Source organism: Temnothorax curvispinosus, unplaced genomic scaffold (assembly GCF_003070985.1).
Source record: "Temnothorax curvispinosus isolate PA1 unplaced genomic scaffold, ASM307098v1 QBEX01010178.1, whole genome shotgun sequence".
Classification (NCBI taxonomy): Eukaryota; Metazoa; Arthropoda; class Insecta; order Hymenoptera; family Formicidae; genus Temnothorax; species Temnothorax curvispinosus.
Window position 1 is genome coordinate 60,576 of NW_020219958.1, and position 22,851 is coordinate 83,426.

At 48.6% G+C, this 22,851-nt stretch overlaps 2 protein-coding genes across 4 annotated transcripts in view; one reads left to right on the plus strand and one right to left on the minus strand.

The window, feature by feature from the left end:
• Positions 1-8,314, plus strand: part of LOC112459857 (LIM/homeobox protein Awh) — a 13,885-nt gene extending 5,571 nt beyond the window's left edge. Inside the window, exons 2-6 of one of the 3 annotated variants that reach the window (XM_025024211.1) lie at positions 3,306-3,598; positions 6,296-6,513; positions 6,840-7,088; positions 7,209-7,379; positions 7,551-8,314. In XM_025024211.1, coding sequence (XP_024879979.1) covers positions 3,306-3,598; positions 6,296-6,513; positions 6,840-7,088; positions 7,209-7,379; positions 7,551-7,618 — 999 coding nt within the window. In that variant the 3' untranslated portion in view covers positions 7,619-8,314. Of the gene's footprint in view, positions 1-3,305; positions 3,599-6,295; positions 6,514-6,839; positions 7,089-7,208 lie in introns of all 3 variants that reach the window. The other 2 variants (XM_025024209.1, XM_025024210.1) reach the window with 2 other exon arrangements.
• Positions 8,315-8,512: 198 nt separating this feature from the next.
• Positions 8,513-18,211, minus strand: LOC112459868 (LIM/homeobox protein Awh-like). Its single transcript, XM_025024236.1, has 4 exons — positions 17,917-18,211; positions 14,582-14,922; positions 10,125-10,579; positions 8,513-10,040 (listed from the first exon to the last, which is right to left on the minus strand). Exons 1-4 carry the CDS (start codon positions 17,920-17,922, stop codon positions 9,832-9,834), a joined length of 1,011 nt encoding a protein of 336 aa, XP_024880004.1. The 5' UTR covers positions 17,923-18,211; the 3' UTR covers positions 8,513-9,831.
• Between the last annotated feature and the right edge of the window lie 4,640 nt (positions 18,212-22,851).

The following is a 22,851-nucleotide window of genomic DNA, read 5'->3' on the forward strand; positions in this document are numbered from 1 at the left end:
CCCTAATAAATTCCTCTAACGAGAGTCCGTGTGTGCCGGCAAATTCTGTTAGATAGTAACGCCCGCTCGCGCATCCAGTCAGTCTACTACAAAGTGTTCGTTTCTAATTAACGGTCGTGTTCATTAGCGACTGAAAACGAATTTGCGTTCCGTGTGTGTGTGTGTGACAAGATATAGGAAACCCTGGGGCACACGTAATTCCGGTTACATCCAATGCGCACGCGACAATCAGTTCAAAGATTGCAGCGTTCCATCGTTATCTGTCTGCATTTTTCGAATATCTATTCGCTCGTGCCTAAATAATGTAACTTTCTCTGTCGTCGATATTATTATTTACAAATTTAAAAGTAATCACTTATTCTTACGGTATGAGTTGACTGAAGCTAAAGTCTAGCAATTGTATAAAAAGAGGGAAAAAAGAGGCATCGATCGTCGCGTCGGTTAACTTCGGTTTTACGGTGCCAGATCGCATTATGATTATTATATGGACGAATGCATACCTACTGCGGGAATGGTTTCGCCAGGGAAAGAAGTATCGATTTCAATGGACACAACCGTGTGTCCCAGACTGTCACGGACCCCGCAAGGGCCGATGAAGGCGGGAAGCTTGTAGTTGGGACCCCTACGGGCCCCCCCGTCGACAGGCTTTCAGCTTTGAAAGTCATACCCAATGGTAGTGTCTATAGTTCGGGAAAAGGGACCTAAAACCGAAACCGAAACCACTCGAGTTCTATAAGAATAGGACCTCACGGCCATTCTAAACAGAGGCGTGCACGAGAACTCAATACTGGATACGAAATATACAAGTTCACCATGGGTCTCCCCCCTCCCCCGTCTTCGCGATACCACACTCGAGAGAGCTTTCTTCCAGTGAGAGTCAATAATATCGTAAAAGCGGGATTACCAGAATAGGTAAATCTTTAGATCCGATTATGTGGGATTGAAGGGTCGCCAATGCGCGTTAATACGGAGAAATTACATCTCTATTACTTTTGAAAAGAAAATATACTTGTATAACTGGAATAATTAAAAATAGATCAATTGCGATATGTATCGAGCCTACGTATATGATAACAATGATAACAACAGATATTAAATCACTATACTAATGTGTTCTCAAAAGCCTTCCTATTGTCGTCAGTTTACGTAGCGATAAATCTGCAGAGATCGTCTGCGAAATAAAAAGAAATTTAAGGCAGTGCGGCCTCGAGTCTATCCAAAACTGGACTTTAATTATGCAAATCTAACTGAACTCTCGGCCGGCATCTCAAGCGCCGGTTCACTTTCGTTGCCCCGCTGCGAGCGGCCTTTCTGCGCGAGCTCTCTCTCTTTCTCGAAGGCACATACATTAGACGGAAAAGTCTAATCCCGCGTTTTACGACGCCGCTTCGCGCTGTGTAACTCGAAGTTATTATTGTCACCTATGACTCTCCCGACCCGCGAACGTGCGCACGCATAAGCGCACGGATTATAACCGCTGATATGTTCGCTATCCCGCGGAACGCGAACAGCGGATAGCGTTCTCTCATATCCGGAGACTCGTACACGCGGCGAGCGAGGCACCGTTGTACGTACATTGAATGTACCACCGATATAAATTACACACGTCGCGGAACTTCTTGTAAAGCGTAAAACGCTCGAACACGCGGAACAACATCGATATCGTATCTCCTCGCGCTTTCAATTATATCTTCTCTCGAGTCTCCGGACGGAAGGAGCACTATAATCGGATTTGCAATGTTGTTAAAACAAATTAGTTCAACCGTGCTGCGCTTGAAGAATTGGAATTTATACGAACCGCGCGAGCGTCGCGCGCGGATCGCGTCGGGAGATAACGATTCTTACATTTATTTAACCGCGACCGGTTTATTTATCACCCGTGTCTTACTCCGATATACCTCACCGCCCCGCGCGACTTCCGCGCGAAGCGACTCGCGGATCATGCGTATCCAGAGTCGTAAACCTGGTAAACGATCCGCCAAGGCAGCTGGTCAAGCGCAAAAGGCACCCCCCACCGCGTGCTAACGTAACCGCGCAGCGATCAGCGGCAGCCAACGGCACTCGATTCGTGGGTCCTCTCCCCATATAGTAGACGACACGAACCGGCGCTCGTTCCTTTTCAATAATGGTGACACGCGTGTCGGTGTCTCAACCCCGAGTTGTGCTGGTACGCGCACCGCGTGTAAATGCGTGTTCTCGCCTCGGCACCTCTCACGCCCGTGGTAACGCACACACCCCACGACACATTCCCCCAAATAAGGGTACCAGGGAGGCTGCGGTAACGCGCCGATGGCACGCATAATGGCCGTCCGGGTTAGCCAGTCGCCTCCGAATCTCTCTCTCGGTCATTATGTTACCGGTCTTGTTACGGTAAACCCGGGGTGTTAACGTCGTCGGCTACACACAACCCCTCAGCATCATCGGCGAAATGACTCTCGAACGAGGGGGGCGTGTCCTCGTAAATCAGGCTTGGGGCTTTATATTTGACGTTCTCGAAAAAAATTGCGTTATCAGTTGCTTTATTCTTCGTAGCTGCACTGATACCTACCGCACTAACACTGGCGAGTTCAATACAGAGATATAAGAGTACAGCTAAAAGACGTCACAATGCTGAAATTAACAATAAAATGAATAAATAAAATTAAAAACCATTTTTATTATTTAGTATATTCATTCTTTACTTTATTATTATATCTTTTAGAATAAAAGATTAACTTTTCTATAACACTAAAAGATTCTGAATGTTTGTTCTTAAAATGGTTTAAAGCTGTGAAAATCATTTCTTCATCACTGGGGAATTTTTTTCCACGCAAGTGAGACTTTAATTTTGAAAATTATTTTTAATTTTTAAAAGACTTTCTATAATCCTGAAATTTTATTTTAGAGTTCCATAATTATGAGAATTACATTTTTTACAATAATTATTAGTAGCCAAAAAATAATAATTATAAATAAATAAGAATTTCAATTTTCACAGTAACTAATAATTTTGAATATGTTGTTATAAGAATTAGAAGATAATATTAATAAAAACATCAGAACGCTTTAATCAAGATTTTAATTAATTAAAGATTCCAATAACTTTGAAGCGAATACTCATTATCAGATATCAGCGAAGTAGATAAAATCGTACAATAAATCTGAAATTGAGAGATATAATATAAAATACTTTTCGCGCAAATATAACAAGGTATTAAAAAACCATGCGAGTAACGTACAGTTAATTAATGTGTTAACATCCGTTATTCTTACGGATGGTCTGTCATGTTTACGGACTGAATCTGGATTTTGCTGTTTCGTTGCAGACGGAAGTCGAGGACACGAGCGGCGATGGTGCGTGCGACGGCAACGTCGGCGGTCCCAATCTCGCCTGTCCCGAGGGCAGCAGTGGGCTGGTCGTCGGCCCGGAAACGTCGCCGAGCGTAATGGAGTGCGGTGGATGCGGCGAGCGGGTACGCGAGCAGACCGTCCTCTGCGTGGGCGGACGTACGTGGCACTCCAGGTGCCTGAGGTGTTGCGCCTGTTCCAGGCCGTTGCACGATCAGCACTCGTGCTTCTTGAGAGGCATGCGGGTCTACTGCAGGCACGACTACGCCCTGTAAGTCCTATACCATCGATTGGCACTTTCACCTGAAATAATACTCGCGTTACTCTTTTGCTTACGCGATATGAGTGGACAATTAAATCGGCTCAACGAGTTATACGAGTGTCAACAGAAAGAGAACGCGAGAGATGTGGAGAGAGAGAAAGAGAGAGAGAGAGAGAGAAAGAGGGGGAAAATAGCCGCTTCTTTTTGTTCGTATCGCTGAATGAATAAGTAGAATATTTTTGTTGCTGCGCGATGCGCATCGATAGCGATGTAAGACGTACGGTCGTGGAGATCAAAGTCGACGGGACCCGCGGTGACTCGTCGATTGTACGGAAGGCTTCGGGCGCAGCCTGCCCAATGTGTTTATCCAACTGTCAATCAGTTACTTCAGTCACCTGGGTCTCTTGCACCAACCGGGGCCGATATGAGACGTCCGTGATATCCGATCGCTGGCGCGCCGCATCTGGCGATGGCGAACGGTCTGACGTTTGGTTTCATATTAAATTCGTACACGCGTCGTATCGCGCGCGGCGCGTATATAGGAATTGCGAGCGAGGGAACAAATCGCTCGTCGAAATAAATCAATTTTCCGTTCTCGCCCGCGAAAATTGAATGAGATATCCTCATTAATTACGCGAGAATAACGGCTTCGAGATTACTTTTCAACGCTGGCTATAAACTCGGACGAGACCCGGGGTCCGACAGTGTGCGGGAGGTCCGAAGGAATCTGCCGCGTAATTTTTTTGATTCGTGCTTTCTGCCTAGTAACGCTGCCATACGATGACCCGGTCGTCCGCGTCGGCGGGATCTCGACGCGACCCGTGGATCCCGTATAGACCCGTCGACAACCGCCGCCGACAACCGCCTCCGGGAGAATCAGAAACCGTCTCCTCTCCCCCCGTCTCCTTTCGCGCGATAATGGACGAAACGTCCGAAAAGAAAAGAAAGGAAAATAAAATCAAGCGGGGGATCTACGGAGTAAAGCATCGGGCGTTCAAGATTTCACTTCGCCTCCGCGTCTGTCTCCTTCTTGTCTTCTCGCATCGACGTGTTGTAGCTCCCTTTGTATGGCTCTCCTCGAGAACCGGCGGCGGCGTGTCGTAATCGCGGACAAGAGTCGCTCGAAATTCAAATCCTTCCCTAGCTTCCGTCACGTGGGCGTGACGGGGGATCACCTTTAGCGCCAGGACAAGGAATTAGCTGCTTCTCTTAAAGGACAATGGGATTGAGGCGCGCGTATCGGCAGATCAGAAAAGTTTAATCTCGCCGGACGCCGCGCCGCGCGATAGAATCTACATCGCGTCTCTTCCCTTTGTTCTCCATCTCCGTTCAAAAGAATACGTATACAGGATTTCGAGGACATCGCGATGGCCGGCGCACGCGCCTCTTTCTGTAAGCGCAAGGTGAATAAAGCTATTTCTTCGGTGCGCGCGGAAGCGCGCTGCTTATTACCCCACCGCGATCCGGAGCAAGGGATTTTTCGGGCAATAACATCCGCGTCGCGGGGTACAGCGGGGGAAATGACCACCGTGATAGTCGCGTGGCAACCCCAAGATATTCGAAGCGCGCCGAATGTACGTCGCATCAGGCATTCGCAAACACAATCCGCATAAGCGCGACGACGCGGAGCGGCGCGGGGAGAACTCGGGCGGGGTAGTATCGGGTCGGATGCACTTTCCGTGTTCATGAATATGATAATGGGCTAATGGGCCGTCTGGTCGTTGTTTAATTATCGGCCGCGACACTCCCGGCGACACGGGCCGGCCGTACCACGACCGTGCCACGGCTGTGCCACGCCGAAGGAACGAGCATCCTCTCGTTCGCTCCTCGTTGCGCGTCCTCACACGGTAAGCGCGAACCCCGGAGCCATTCATCCGGTCGTGCTCGCCCCGTGTGTCCGTGGCCGTGGTACACGGCTACCGTTTACGGCGTCCGGAGTGTCCGGACAGCGGGGCACCCCGTCGCACGAACGCGCACATTTACCACGCTGGTATTATTAGAATCGATCCGGCGGATTTACATGCGAGCATGCGATACACTTTATTAGAGATCGCGACTCCGCCGCAAGGATCTCGACGGTGTACAACCGCAACCTGTATAATTCCGGCTAATTAATGCACGGGGGACTATTGTATAATTCTCCGGTAGCTTTCTCGCGCGCGCACAACGGAGGTTAATTAAAACGCAAGAGAGCCTCGGATTACCGGCGCGCTGATACGCGCGCGCGCGCGGGTATTGACCGGAAGGCGCGAAGGTATATGGATACTTTGCTCGCGCGTTCTCTCGTAGATCCTTCTTCCCGAAGCTCGCGGGAGGCGGGAGGGCGAAGAGCGAGAGCCGAAGAAATAAACGGCCGCGAAACACGCGCCGATGGAGACCACTCGCTCCCCGACACGAATATCTCTTCTCTAAAGTCTCTTTTCTTCTCTCTTCTCTCAGGATACCCTTCGCGCGTCGGCCTTCGCCTCTTCTTCTCCTCCTTCGCCGTCCGCCACAGATATATTCGAGCGGTTATCATTACACCCCGTGTACTCGTTCGATCGAGTGTCGAGTGAGTCGGCTATATTGGCTGTCGTTATAACGTATATCGCAAAATAAATCCGAGACGCCGCGATACACCTATATACGCTTATAAATGATATACGTCTGCGGCAGTTCACGCAGTTAACACTCGAGTGAGAGTTACGCTTCTTGTGTGTTTTGCAGAACTTTCGGCGCGAAATGCGCGAAATGCGGGCGCAGCGTGGGCGCCGGGGATTGGGTGAGAAGGGCCAGAGAAAGGGTTTATCATCTGGCCTGCTTCGCATGCGACGCTTGCTCGCGTCAGCTGTCGACCGGCGAGCAATTCGCCCTCTTGGACGCCCGATTGCTCTGCAAAGCGCACTACCTCGACGTCGTCGAGGGCAACAACACCTCCTCCGATGGTGAGAATGTCGCACACGAATTACATACGCCGAGAGATATTAACATGAAATAAACATTTCGCCAAACTTACATGAAATTTCAAAAATATGTATAGGATATAAAGTCTTTACGTTTCTGCGAGTAAAAGTAATTATTCCTTCGTTAAATTAATTCTTCAGCGTTAACCCGCTTCCTCAAGTAATTGCCGCAATAACGAATTAAATTAACTTGATGGATAAAAGAATATATACTGTTCGTGATCCTTCGTTGCGTAAGACGCGCTCCCGATCGAGATGGATCGCGTTACGGTGTGGGAGGTAGGTACGGCTAATTGGTACTTTCGCAGAAGGCGGTGACTCCGAGAGTGGCCACAAGGGCGGTAATAAGGCGAAGCGAGTTAGAACCACTTTTACCGAGGAGCAGCTATCCGTTCTCCAAGCGAATTTTCAATTGGACAGCAATCCCGACGGGCAAGACCTCGAGAGGATAGCTCACGTAACCGGTCTCAGCAAGAGGGTAACGCAAGTGTGGTTTCAAAATTCGAGGGCGAGGCAGAAGAAGCATCTTCACACGGGCAAGATGAAGGGGCAGCACGGTAAGCGAGACATCGCGCCGGACGTCTCTCCACAATATTTCCGCAAAGTGTTCGTCGCGATTATATGTAGTCGATAATAATAGTCGTAATTATCAGCATCGAAGGAATGAATTTTTGCAGTGCACCAATCGCCACCAAATTCTACCGCCTCGCCCAACGATTTCGGTCGCCACATCAACTTGCATCTGACATACTCGTTTCAACATCAGCAGCAGCATCAGCAGCAGCAGCAGCCGCAGCTTAGCCCGGCCACGTGCAAGAGCCCGACGGGCTCGATTTATCACAATCATGGTAAGAGGTCGTTCGCAACATCCCGGTCGTACGCAACATCTCGGGATGAGCCTCGCGTGAAAGATCGTCGCCGCGGTCGAAGGCTCCAGAACGGAGAGATTCGACAATTAATTAGAGATTGGACGGGATCGGGTACACGTGTAATCGCGATTCCATTAACTCTGTTCTCAGGATCGGAGCAGTCGATGGACGAGCTCTCGCAAGACTCGATGCTGCTGTCTATGCCGAACGAGGTTTAATGACGATTTCGATTATATTGTAAATACATGGCGTTGCTTTAAAAAGCGTCGAAAGATAGAGAGAGAACCACGTCTCGAGGAAGCACCGCTCAATTTCCCGGGTCATCGTTTTATTTAAGCCTCAAGAAAAAGTGGAAATTCACACTCGTCGCGCTATTACTCTTCGATGACGCACTTTCGAGTTACGCTCGCAACATATATCTCGCGCTCTCGGTGTTATAAACTTACTGGAACCATTATTGTTCCGCGTTATACGCGCGAAAAAGTGTGTGCATGTATGCGTGAGTGTTGTGTACACATGTGTAACTTTGCGTCCCGCAATTTTGAATCGATCTATCTGCCTATCACTTTCCCAGTTGTATGTGATGATTTTGTACTCGTTCTCTTCCCTTCGTCTTTCCGTCTTTCTTTTCCCTCATGCCTGATGCAACCAGAAGGAATTCGTTTTAACGGAATTTTTAAAGCGAAGATAAGCGTAAAAAGAGACGGATTCGTATTCTGGGCACTTGTTATGAATCTATTCGGCAACAAATCCGTTGGGAATGATTCGGTTTCTCGTCACTTGTCGTATTATGAACATTCCGAAATGATCGAAAAGTTTCCGACTATATAAAATCTTAATCTTAAATATCATCATTTTTGGATATTAAATAAATGGATATTAAAATAAATGACGATCTAATCTTTGCCATATAATCTTCAACATATTAATAATAATAATATTAATATAATATTAATTAATTAACATGTTCAACAAGATCATATGATAATTAGATTATTATTTATCTAATGTCAAAAATTATCATATTTAAGATTAAAGAATAACTTGAAGTATGATTATTTAAGTTCATATTTTATTGCATATTATAATTTTTACTTTTTTATTATAATGGATACAAAATTAAAAAATTAAATATAAATATTTTTACTTACTTTGTCATCCTGTCGCTGCTGTTGACATTTAAAATATATTTTTCAAGCTATGTTTGATTAAAACAGTCCGTTTTACACGTTTTACTTACTTTCATTTCATACTTGACGAGACATACGATAAATCGATTCCGTTCATACTTCGATAAGAATTCATATATAATAATCTACACGGACGGAATCGCGATCGGAAACTTGTGGGTCGGAAACTCGTAATTCCGATCGGAATTTCGAATAGTTGCATAATAAAGTGCCCTCCGAACGTCATCGAAGACGTAATTCGCGATTCGCGTCGTCGACGGAATTTCGTTCTCGTCCCGTAGCAATGCTTGAAATGAAAGTATCTTTCGTAGTAATCTCAATAGTCGTGTAAAATCATTCAATATGAATGTCCTGTGATGTAAATATTGTAAACTAAACGTATATAAATATATGCGATTGCACACGTTGAACAAAAGTAGTGGCCTTCGTCTCTTGTCCATCATGACCATCTCCCTTCGGATATCTCCCTCGCGCGATATTCTGTCTAATTGTATTATTTGTAATCGGAGAATCGGATAATAATTGAAGGATAATAATTGCGACAACGGCGGTTAACAATAAAAGGCGTTTTATTAATAACAGTACGGTTTGTAATATTGCAGCGACAAGTATGCGATATTAAGTTCTGATCTCCACGCGTCTCTCTCACTTCACAATACTCCTGTATTTACCTATAGAAGACACATATGTACAAAAGCTACAATTCGCTCTATATACAATCTCGTATACTATGAATAAAGAATGCCCACGTCCAAGTTTCGAAAGACGGACGCGACAATCTAGAGGTTGCGTTCTTCTTCCCCCTTCATCGCCCAAGAGACTCTATTCACCATTTCGCAAGTAGATGTAAATCGTTACAGTTCGGAATAAATAAGCTTAATCTAACTTTTAAATATGAAAAACTTGTACCTTTCATACGTTACATATCGTACTACTGATAAACGCGCGCTTATTTTACATCTCCTCGGGATATATGTACAATTAATTTGTCTTAAGAAATCCGTCGTGTGTAATTGTTAATTCTTTGCACTCGCGTGATAATTCGAAACTACCGTATCAGTTAGCTCGCGATACATTTCTCGACTTGATTTTTTTGTGCACAGAATATAAGAAAGAAATGGATATAGCGAGTTCGTGTCACGATTTTTTTGTGTATGTCTTCGAATTATCTGCAACTAAAAAGTACACGTACGAATGCAAAAGATTAATATCAATGGCTTCGTGGAAACATTCACGTCGGATTATCCTGCCGGATGGCAGAATTGGGCCTGCAAGTGGTTCGGCGTCGTCGGTGTGAGCGGAGTCAAAGGTGTGAGGGGCGTTAACGGGCTACCTGGACTCTCGCTACCGGCATTGCTGGCCTGATAACCACCGAGATAAGCGCCGACCACGTTAATCCCACCGGGATACAGATCGATCGGATGATGGTGCATCGGCGGCGAATGATGCACTGCAAGTACACGAAAAATAGGGGTTTTGAATCCCGTGTATAGGGACACTTCCCGTGAGAGGGTTTACAAGCGGACGCGCTTACTTTGAGTCTTGATCTTGCCGCTGTGTTTTTTCTGCCTCGCCCGGGAATTCTGGAACCAAACTTGCGTGACCCTCTTGCTGAGACCGGTCACCTGGGCTATCCTCTCGAGGTCCTGCCCGTCGGGATTGCTGTCCATTTGGAAGTTGGCCTGCAGAACCGCGAGCTGTTCCTCGGTGAAGGTCGTTCTCACGCGTTTCGTCTTGCTGCCTTTGCCGCCGTGTTCGGAATCGCAGTCCTCCGACGACGAGGTATTGTTACCCTCGACCACGTCCAGATAGTGAGCCTTGCAGAGCAGCCGGGCGTCCAGAAGCGCGAACTGCTCGCCCGTGGAGAGCTGACGGGAACAGGCGTCGCAGGCGAAGCAGGCCAAGTGGTAGACCCTGTCCTTAGCCCTCCGCACCCAGTCCCCGGCGCCCACGCTGCGTCCGCATTTCGCGCATTTCGCGCCGAATGTCCTGCAAAAGGCGCGAACGGCGGGGATTTCTCCCGTGTGAAAGCCGTCACGTGACAATAATTCGCCGTCAACTTTCCAACGCGCGCGAGCGTTAAAAAAAAGTTAATCGATGACGCGCGTAATCAATGACAAAGGGAGTCGATTTCGGCCGATCGGTGTACCGGTGTACCGCCCATTTATCACCCACTTACCGTCATTCATCATTCATCGATTCGCGCGAGTCTCTCTCTCTCTCTCTCTCTCTCTCTCTCTCTCTCTCTCTTTTTGGACGAGGCGCACGATCACGAATATGAACGCGGATAATAAACGCGGTTCTCGCGGCGCGTATCGGACTACAGTCTCGATCGCGCGGACACAGGCGAAAAAACTATTTTTATCCCGCTGTGACGGCAGGTTCATCCGAGACCTCCGAGAGCGCGAGGACCCGGCGGCAGTCCTGTCCTCATTAACATATTACTCAGCCACTCGATGTCCTGCCGACGAGGCGTCGGAGCCTCCTCGATTTAAGGATCGGTATCGCGATTCGAAGAGTAGATTACGTCGAGATTATTTCGATGTCTCAGTCGTGCGGCTTCCGATCTCTATACAAATGGCTCGGGCTCTTTGAGTCCATGCCGACGAGACGTGCGAGGTGAGGATCTAGAAAGGATTCGGGGAAAGAGACGAAAGAAAACTCTACGGAGAGATAATTAATTATTGGGGACAACGAACAGGGCGAAGGAAACTGAAATGTGAATTTCTGCGAAGGTCATGCCACGCATGTGCCATGGGAATATATCGCAAAAGGAGAAAAGAAGACGGAACGGGAAGAAGGGAGAACGAAGCGGAGGAAAAGAAAAAGGATCGATAAGAAATACAGACATATAGGAAAGAAGGAAAGAAAAAGGAAGAGAGAAGCAAGAGGAAGAGCATAGAGACGACGAAGCGGAGGAAGAAGTAGAAGAATGCATCAACGACCGATCGACCACGGCGTTATTGTATGGAAAAATATGGTAAGCTCATGGAGGGATTAGTCTTTGCGTCTGCATAGTCATCGTCGCATGACGCGATGTTTTCGGGGGGGGATATTATTGGTTATGGTGATATCGCGCAAAGGGCACGCCTAGGAGCTAGCTCCGTACCGATCACGATCGTTTTACGATCCATGATCCATCTCTTTTTGCCCGTCTATCTTCTAGAATCTAGAGCGTCGAAGTTTAACGAGAAGTATCCCAATAATTTCGACCAATTTTAAAAGCAGCGCCTGCACGGCTTCTCTTGTGGAATCCTTTTCGCGTGTTTTCGCAAGAAGCGAGTTTTGCGACGCCGAAAATGTTTCCCCGAACACGTGGGATCCTCCACCTTCGAAACGGCGGATCTGTGTCGCCGAATGTGTCGCTTCAGGTAAATAGTAGCGCCCGCTGCTCTCTCTCTCTCTCCCCGCTGCTGCCCCTCGGTTTCGTACCCCAGAAGAAGAGCGAGGATTTAACGCACCGAGGAAGGGCAGAGGGCGACGAGGGGAATCCCGTGTATCCGGCGGCGGCGAGAGAACTGGTATTGGGTATCTATAAATCTTCAGGGCTGTACGCGCGCGTCGGCTACCAAACGACCCCGCCCTAATTTATTCATTTGTTCTTCCACATAGGCGGGCCCTATAAGTCAACGGGGGATTAAGTTGGGTGCTTGCCGGTACCCAGACACGCTGCGAGAGAGCATGATCGAATCCCGCCGGCATGCGGATCGCGATCGAAGATCGAGGCGAAGTACGCATCGGCGATCCAAGTTAATTGCGTCTCGGTAGCAGCGTAGAACGAACAGCTCGTCATAATTTACGCAGCGATGCTTATATGTATATTTTCTGGTAAATGATACCGAGGAAGGATTGTCAGTTCGTCAATTGTGTAACGTTATCGCTGTAATATATAACGCGTTATTTCAGTCGAATGGACGCGTTATTTGGTCAAGTCAAAGAATCGCGATTATTTTGCTACGTCTCGAACGACACCCGGCACCCGCGAGGTATGCGGCCTTAAGTGCCGGCGAGGTGGAAAAGATAACGCCGCGATTACGGCGACAGGTGGTCCCGATGTCGGGGACATGCGAGTCGCCGCTTCTGCGTTGACCACACCGAATTGAGAAAACCGGAATCTCGTGGCGAGGGAAACCGCGCTAATAGAGCGATTTTTGCCGCGAGCGGCCCATCGAATCACTTCGACGCCCGAGCTCTTCTTTTTTCGGTCGAAACGTACGAAAGCGACGAAAGCGGGGAAAGGATTGGGGTGCCCGGCGTCGGGAAGGACAGGGGGGCGCGCGGGCCCCGGGGTCGGGTGAATATTTATTAATTTCAAAGACCACTCTATTTCTCTCTCTCTCTCTCTCACTCTCTCTCCTTCTCGCCCTCCGCCCTCCCTCGCTCGCCCGAAGAAAAGAAGCACCGCGCGCGGCTCTCGCACTCGGATGAAGGCGGGAAGAAGGAACGGTTCGAGGATCGCAGCTGGCTTCGGTGCCTTACGAGGCGAATTCCTCAGTCCTCCGGAACACTGACACTAGGCAGTCCCATCTCGAGTGACTCGGCACCCACATACACGTACGCCGTATATTTGGTATACGGAATCACGAAGCGCGAAGTAACCCGCTTTCGGGACATTGATAAATTAATGATAGCCGGGCGATTCCTTCCCCGCCAGCTATATCGTGTACCATCCTAGCGTGTTATTTTTCGTATCGTCGGACCTTTCGGGGCCCTCTCTCTTTTCTCTTTCTATCCCTCCCTCCTCTCTTTTTGTCGCCCGAAGAGAATTGGAGAAATACTTTGTGAACATCGCGTAACAAAAGCTACGTCTAAGTCCAGTCTAAGGTAATATGAACGGATTACGCGCGTCTTAGGGGAGGGCAAAAATGGCGGGGGGAAACGTACAGAGGCGTAAAAGCCGTAGCGAGGGGATCTCGCGAAAGAGTCAGACGGGACAGAGGGTATTTATTTTTTTCCGCGTTCTCGCCGGCGCGCGCGAGACAGTGAGACGTCGAGACGTCAACGTGACTCGCAGCTCGTGCTGTGCGTGAGCATGCGTGATACACGAATGCACGGTGACGTGAATAGCCGGCTATACGTGAGGTCCGCACCGCACGGGTAAAAGGGGAGAGGGGGTGGAAGGAGAAGACGAGGAGAGGCAGAACTACATTGGAAGACATTAATCACCCAATGGCGACTCTCTCGCGGGCGCGCATCTCGGACACCCAATACGCGCGCTTATGGATGTCTATCGATGTAGAAATACCACATCCGTATGCCCAACACGCGCGCGGACGTAGCCACGTGACTCGGGGAGACGGTTATTCGCGCGATTGACGATCCAGACCCGTGGCTCTTTCGCGCCCAAGAACAAAGGATCTTCGAGGGGCTCAAGGGGTCAACGGCGCGCGATACCGAATATTTCGATAATATATACCGATTCGCCGGCGACGACTCTTCGACGTGGGGAAATCGGAATCGAGCGGATTGCGGTATTGAATTTGTCTATATGTGACAATCTTTTCTAGGTGGACGGCGGGAATGGGGGTGGGCAGGGGGTCGCGCGGCCACGGTAGCCAGTCTCTTAAGCCGGGTTTTAGGTCGACTCGATCTCGAATCTCGCGTCAGCGGGGCGTCCGCGTAAGTTGCCCTCGACGAAGCGGGATATTACTGGGCTCATCGATAACGTCCAGTATAATCCTTTCCTCTACCCCGCCCTTCCTCTCCCCGTCGACTCGCGATAGCAGCACGCGGAATGCGGATCCGCGCACGGAGGACAGGTTGACCCTTCCCCCTCGCCTCCCGCGGATCGAACGGACGGCCCGTCGGATGAGATATACGAAGCGACGTTCGCGTCCAGAGTGCAGGAATAGATTTCCGGGATAGAACGGATTCCGGGGCGCGCGGATTCTAATCGGCAATCGCTTGCCGTGAACGGCCGACTCTCCGGCCGGCGAGAGGTGCCGGAGAATCGGACGAGGGCAAATTCGGCATGCAAATGTTTGCACTTACAGGGCGTAATCGTGCCTGCAGTAGAGCCGCATGCCGCGCAGGAAGCAGGAGTGCTGATCGTGCAGGGGTCTCGCACAGGCGCAACACTTTAAGCATCTCGAGTGCCAGGTACGACCCCCTACGCACAGGACGGTGCGCTCGCGTACGCTCTCCCCGCAGCCGCCGCAGTCCATCTCCATAGCGTCATATCCGTTATCGCTGCCGCTCTTTTTCGTCGCGACCGCGACGTTGTTGTTACTGGTGTTGTTGTTGTTATTATTGTTGTTGTTGTTGTTATTGTTGTTGTTGGTCTTCGGGCACAGAACGCCGTCCGTGCACTCGGACTCCGTTTCCATTTCAGTCTGCAAGAATGTGGAAGAAACATGCATTAGCGGGTATAACAACATTTTATAATAAAGAAATTATTGTGCGCGTGAAGTTGCTTTTCTGCTTATGTTGCACATAAGAGGACAGGTTTCCCTAAGCGGTAATTAACGAGATAATGCAGTTTGCGGTCTGCCGCAAGTGAATCTCGCGAGAGGAGAGAAAGTCGGCTCGCGAAAGACGTAAAAGATGCGGAGCTGATACGGAGCGTCATTCCCGAGTCGGTATAAGAGACACTCGACTCCGGCTAGGGGGGACTCCGAATCTGCCGATTAATGCTCGGCAAAGTGAAATAATGGACGATCCGCCGCTTCGGGGACCGCCGCCGGGGGCGCGCCGAGTGATAAATGATCCCTCGTGCCTCGACGACGCATAATCGCGTATACGCGAATTCACGCCCGCGCGCGCGCGCGCGATGGTCTAATTATTCGCGGGTCCGTGTCGACGCGAATCTTGAAGCGAACCGCTGGGAGACCCCAAAACCTGGCGCCAGGTTGTCGGCAAAATTTTTCATCGTTACACATATCTGGATCTTATCGAAATGAAGCATAAAACACCGCATCGATATGCGCGCGAGACGCGTTATCTCGAGCCGGCTATTAGAACTACTTGGACGCCGCGATTAACAATGTTAATATCATCGTTAATATCATCTACGTCTCGGCGATACCCTTTTTTCTTCGCTGTCGCTGCCAAGTCGACGGCGACGGCGCTCATTGTGCGCGATGCGTCGCCGGAGATAAACGCAGAGATACCGTCTATCAGATCCGCGCGCGGATTTCTTTCGCCGAGCCCCGTCACGGCACGCGCACGGCACGCCGGCTCGTATGCAGATCATATATGATACCCGATAATATTAATTGACTCACGAGCGGCGCACAAGGGGTATTGTTCGCCCCGGGAGGTGTGCGATGAGTTAATTACCTCGCGCGACCGGCACGCTAATTCGCGCGATTCCTACGCCGACGATTGAACGCGCGGGGAACGTGGGATGTCGAGAGAAACGATACTTCCGAGCTGTTGGTAGAGTTGCTATAATCAGAGTTTGGATACCTCGTTGACAATTTTTGATTGCTCCGCCATATGTTCCAGCCAAGAAGTTAGTAAGAATGAGATAAAGCTATAAGTGGGAGTGAGACAAAGCTATCATTGGTCGCTATATGCTTCAGTCAAGAAGTCGATGAGAGTGAGACAAAGCTATACACGTGTCCAAACTCTGATTATAGGAACTCTAGCTGTTGGGAAAGCAGAGTGCCACGCGGCGGCGAGCTTCTCGCGACGTGAACGCGAGAACGTCGGGAAAAACACGAAAACCCGCGCGTCGCGGCCGTCAGACATCTGTGAAGCTGACGCGGCCGCGACGGCCAATTTCGAGGATCCTTCCGATTCTCCCCCGTCTTCGTCCCCGCCGTCGCCGTCACGTTGGAACTCACGTTCTACGCACGATTCTACACGCGCGGGACCGGTGTAATCATTTCATGTGCACAACCGGACAGCTATTGATTTATGACTCGCCCGAAGGCGAAGCTGAACTTCCCACTTGTGATTTATGCTTTTCTCTGTCTCCTCTCGCGTGTGGAAACCACCTTCGCGTACGCTGCTTCGCGTCGCGCCGCGCATACCGCGCGCGATACCTCGATTTATTAGTATCGTCGCACCGGGCGATGAGTTTTAAGTGTCGTGCAAAAGCTCTCGAAAGGGGAAGCGCTCCCAGTCGCGGGCTGACCGGATGGAAAAATCGTCGAAACGAGTTATACGAATAACGGAAGGCAAAGACGCCCGTACGGACGTCTCCAAGACTCCAAACGAAACGTCTAACGTTGATCAAGATGGATTTATGCTAATTCCAGGCGTTCGAATTAACGTGCGTATGAGCGTGCACAATGTACAAATTAACGGCAAATAAATGGCGGCTTAAGGAGGGAAGAGAATAACGTGGCGCACACGCAATTTTCTGGAGTGTTAATGAACAGCACGGCGCCGCCGCTTGTTGTTAAATAAGGATGTCTACCAGAGATATATACACCAGGGAGTCCTTTTTGCTAGAATAGGCTTTGACCGTGGGACTTCATTTGTACCTGCCCGAATTTATGATCGCTCGACTAAAACCCCAGCCGTCCCCGCACTCAAACAGGTAATTTTTACAACAGCCTGGAATCTAAGGCTTAAAAGCGTCCGTTTGGCCACGGCTGTCCGCAAAGGAAACGACAATATCGTTTTCTTTTTTCTTTCTTTTAATGTAATTTGAGGGCACAGAGAGTTATTTTTATCAACGTGATAAAATTCAAATAATAGAAACGCGCGTTCAAACTTAACGAATTTATTCTGGAGAATTCGCTGTTCATAAATTATCACAAGGTCCATGAATGCAGATACACGTAGCCTCGCGCCACGTGTGTGCGCGCACCCTCTTTCTCTCTCTCCGTCCGTTTAAAGAAAAGATTAAGATCTGTCAAATATTCTCCCACGCGCGAATCCGAACTGACGAGTTCCCATTTTCGTCTGTCCGTTGCTCGTTTTGGAACAGCGCTTTCTGCAATCAGCGAGCGAGAAAGAATAATAGGTTCCATTTTTTATTCGTCAACGAGCCGGGACGAGGTGGACGGTAGATGAGCTGACAAAGTGAGAAATGCGGAGGCAAAGCCGGGCCCGGGCGCGCGGACCTCGGGACTGTCGGACTACCGGACACTCGGCGTGCTACCGGACGTCCTTCCTGTGGTCTTGCAATTTCGGTGTCACGTGTAGAACGATATACTGTCCAAGCCGAGAGGTTAATCCGACGAGTAAATGCAATACTCCTTTTAGATTCAAGCTAATGCTATTTTTAATCAATGTTTTTCTTTACAAATCGTTTGTTTTTTTAAAAAACAGTCTTGCCAGAAATAGGAACGGAAGAAATTCGACGTATTTATAGCGCACATTTGTAGACTTGTACACCACCACACCACAATAAACTGTTCAAAAGAACTTACCTTCATAATTATGCCGTCGCAATTAATCCAGACGCGATTACGCGCTTCTTCTTTTCTTCATTTCGACCGTCGGAGTGTAATTTCTGTCCCTACTTGTTACTCGCGCGATTTTGCCGTCTCTCCTCACCCTCCTCTTCGCATATACTACGAAATTCGCGAACCAAGTTCTCCACCAAGCTCTATCCCACGGATTTGTGCCGCGACTCGGCTCGCTCGGCCCGATCATCCGTCATTCGTTTGACGCAGATGCGAGAACTGCGGCTCTGGCAAAGAATCGAACGACACCCTACTCCGGTCGGTGCTAAGAGAAGACTGACATACTCGGTTCTGCCCCTACCACCGCTGCTCGATGGGCGCAGGGATGGGCGATGGAAGTGCAGCGCGTGGGGATGCAGGATGAGGATGGTCCGGCACTCTCCGCACACTCACACGCGCGTGCCCAACGCTCGTGTGTCAATGACGACCGGACTGTCTACCATAAGAGTGCACACTCTAGGCGAGAAATATTGTCGGGATCCATTGCGCTTTATAATCGAAATCCTAGATAGACGTCGTAATTGCGAGTTGATGCCTCGCTACCCGCTAAAATAGATTTAAAAAAAAAACAGCATTGAGATACGGTATCTTGCGCAGAAAGAGGGAGACCATCGGAACTGTCGTATATCGATGCAACAACACGCAATTCGCGGGCTCGCTCTACATATGTGTCGGGTACAAGGGGGGTTGCGAGACAGATAGGTGGTGATAATAGGTGACAGAACACGGACGGAGAGGATCGAGGATTCCGGCCAGGACGTTGGGGTGAGCGTCGGATAAGCTCCGCCCACCGTGCCCGCCCATGGTTCCCTCGACGTGGAACGGAGTCCACGTTCACGGGAACGGGACGCGTGTGAGTAGAGACGGGGTGTAGGTACACGTTGCTCGCGCGGCGCGGTAGACGGTGGGTCGCTTCGCGAGCTGGAGTACCTTATTGTCGGCGGCCCAAACTGCCGAATGGAATTTCAGCGGTGATTTCGCAAACTCCAGCCCGAGTCTTCGCGCAAACTTCGTTTGCGAGTCACAGGGGCACATCCGATATCGCGCCGCGCTCCGACGATGTAGGAGTATGCGTGCGCTCCTGGCACGTTTGCCGAGAGCCACCGTGAAATATCCTTCACAGCTCTAAAACTTCTATCTAAAACCTCTATGACAACGTCGCCTACCGTTCTCGTTTTCTCACAAAATTAAACACTTCAACTAACTTAATAAAGAGATAGCAACTTCGATCAAGCTGGATCTTTATTGTAGCTTAATAATATTTTTAAGAATGTTTTAGTATTTTTAAAAATATTATTAAGCTACATGCTTGATCGAAGTTAAGCCATATCTCTATTTACTTGAGAATCACCTATCGGTCGAAAAGTTTCACTAATTGTTAAAATTTCCACGAACTTTTCATCCCCCTCTCCCCTCGAGCGAGACAAAAAGGAAGAACGTTTAATATAATTTTATGTTAATCACGTATCGAGGATACGAAATGGATTCTCTCCTCTTTCGTCCGGATAAATATGAGTTTTCGAGGAAGTTCCCAGCACCTGTTTGTATTTTCACCGCGCCGAAGCCCGAACCGTAAATCATCCCCGAATAGACCGGCGGCTTTTATCACCGCTATCCCTCCCCCCGCCCCGCCTATACTATTTTCTATCTCTTTACATGCGTTTTTAGCGTCACCACGCACACAGGCGCAACGCATGGCGCGCTGCGGACGCGCGTATCCACGTCCACGCCCAAAATGAATATGAATTTCTCGCTCGTTGTGGAAAACTGTCAAACGGGTTTTCGAGTTCTGTCGCCCGTGTGTTTTATTGCCGGGCGACCGGTGATCCGTGAAATGAAACGTCTCGCTTCTTAAGCGCTCAGCTTCTCTCCGGAAAGATGGACGATCAATGAATCGTGTATACTGTATACAATCGAACGAATCGTGTCCCGCTGCTGTATTAATCGTTAATCGTTACGTAATTCCACCGAGACATCGTCACAAAGTATTGCGGTATCCCGGAGACATCCGCGTGCTCGATGCACACGGGGATGCACGAGCGTGCATTTCCGCAGAGTCCGCGCGCGGCGCCTTTATTTATTAACTCGAAGCAAACGCGTAAAACCATGTAAATTTACCTACGTGCGCCAAAGTCTCTCGTGTCGCCTCGCGCTCGCTTCGAGAACGGGCCATTAGTAACGCTTACCCGGCATAAAGCGAGAAAAATGGCGGTCGAATTATTCCGGTGGCGAAGCCAACTGTGAACAAAGGTCCTTCTTCGCGCGAGGCGCTCGGAGGATTCTCTCTCTCGTGGCGCAAACCCGCGGGGTTCCACACCCCGTCCCCCCGTCGTCGGTGCCGAACAAATCGAAGGCGACAACGCGACGGTCCGACGCATCCGGCGATCCACGAGCCGTTCGTACGTGCCCATTAATCGACGCGATCGAGAGCCAAGCCCGTCGACGGTCACCGAAGAGCATACCAAGGCGATGCGGCAATCACGTGCATCCACGGAAAAAAATTGGATAATTAATAACGTACCGCACAGTCGCGGGTATCTGAGAGTACCGATGCCGCGACATTTACATACATATATATAGCGATCCGTATATCAGTAGGCTCTTTATGTTAGTGCCAAGTACCCGGATACTACGCGGCGGACTGTAATACTGATGGGCGTGATTATTAGCTATGACGTCGCACAATATTTTGATCCAGATAGTCACTCTCGTATTTTTTTATCCCCTATTGACCGCCCCTCGCTCGCTCCCCGCATTTTACACGCCGAGTTAAAGAGGCTCTCGCGGAGTTTCTTAAAAATGTGTCTGGAGAGGAGTCCCCGGTCACGAGGTCGGTGTAGGACACCTATTATTATCATTAAAATGATCGCCCATCGGACCTGTTCGCGTTCGACATCGGGCCGGGATGTGCCACAAGACCCCCAAGCCACGGAACCCGTGACTCTATTGTCGCCCAGGTCCCCGGAGTTTCTCGTAAAAGAATACAAATTCGAGAAAGCGAGCTAGCGTGTCGCTCGCACCACTAACCACCTGCTGTGCAAACAGCGGGAACGTTATAAAAATCCGGTTCGCTGCCTCTCAACCGAAGACGCGAGTGTTTAACAACGCGCGCTATCTGTTTCGCCTCCGCGTTTATGTGGATCACGACGAAACAGTTGCACAAGCGATAAGGACAAACCTGTAACAGCGCGGCCTTGGCCCGATAAATCTTGGCAGTTGCCGTGAAACGTCGCGACACACCTCGATCTTTAACCCTTTGAACATTTCGCTCAACATAGGTCTTTACGCGAAAAGAGTAACGGAATATCCTCGAAATAATCGAGATGCCGTATTTATCTTTTTTTTAATCCGCACAGAAAAATAATGATGTTGTATGAACAGCATCAGTGTAATTGAGATAAAACCTATTGATGCAACATCAATATTAATGAACAAAAAACATCAGATAATTGTGTGTTTTAATAATTTAAATATTTGGCCCAATAATATCCAATTGAATTAAATATTTATGTTTGTAACAATCCGTGACGTCGACGTTTAATCAAAGCAACTTCATTTTTTTTCCGTGTACGAATTTTCTGATTTGTTGACTCTGTCCTAAAAAAAAATTATTGAAGTCGCGAACGATCGGAAACCGCGTGTTTTTTCACGAATTGAACTTCAGAAATACGAAATAATTCTCCGCGACAATTTCGCAGATTCGAAATTCTCAGGGTGTGCCTGCCGCGCAGCAGACGCGAGCGATTGCGACGGTAACGGAGAGCCGACGCGACGCGACGCGACGCGACACTCTCCCATCCTCCCCGTCTCCGCATCCTACATTCAACCTCCTCCTGCCCTGTGATCTCAGGGCGCCTGTGTTTCATCCCTCTTGAAGTTAGCTAACAGCAGGATCCTGCACAATATAGTCGTGATTGCAAATCCGCTCGTTATCGCCAAAACTGTGCTCAACCTTACGAAAACCAGCTCCCGCCCTGCGAACTCCCTCGCTCTCTCCTTCATTCTTCTCTCTCTACCTATTTATCTATCGTCTATTTATCTTTTTCTCACAATATGTACCGTCGTTCGCAATTTCTTTGATGAAACAAAAAACTTTTTTCGCGTATAAATATTCATCGCCTGTTCGGCGTCGCGAAACATACTCGGGGAAAACAAAAGGATATTTAGTTTATTTTCGGTCGCAAAAACTCGAAAAACGAATTTCGCGAAGACTGCACGCACGTCAAGAGGACTTTAATTTGAGTTGTAATTGAAATATAATAAAAACACAGATTATTTATCGCTGAGAAACAGCAACACAGTTGTCGAACGACGCGCAATTAAAGGCGGCCTTACGTATCATGCGTTTGGTCGAGTCAAAAATTGCGAGGATAAATAGCATATTTGCTTACACACGAAAGAGGCAGAATGTGTACGCCGTGGTGCAGGTCGAAACACACTTCTGTCAGCAAAGGCGATCAAATATTAACCGGCGAAACACTCCGATGATTGCACAGGTGCGAGAAGATCGATCTCCGAAATTATCGGCCCACGAAATTATCTCTGAATGTTATCGGCAAAATTATTGAAATCGAACGTATATATGTATAGCGTTTCTGTATTTATATACTATACACGGAGAAAATTTTATAGTAAATATTACTATGGTGTCGCACTAGCTGCAGACCATCGAGGAATTTTAAGTTAAATTACTATGTTTATGGTAAAAATTACGTTATTTTATCGTTTTTAAAACAATAATTATAGTATTTTAACTTAAAATTTCTCGATGGTCCGCAGCTAGTGCGACACCATAGTAATATTTACTATAAAATTTTCTCCGTGTATAGTTGGCGCGAAATCAATTGAAAAATTATATTAAATTCGATCGTAAATCCACGTAGGCGCGAAACTTTTTTT

Excerpts from the sequence above, each read along its gene's own strand:
- LOC112459868 (XM_025024236.1), bottom strand. Across the intron at positions 10,580-14,581 it reads TGCAGGCACGATTACGCCCT|GACATTCGGCGCGAAATGCG; the intron begins GTAAGTGCAAAC and ends CGCCTTTTGCAG. Across the intron at positions 10,041-10,124 it reads CGGCAAGATCAAGACTCAAA|TGCATCATTCGCCGCCGATG; the intron begins GTAAGCGCGTCC and ends GTGTACTTGCAG.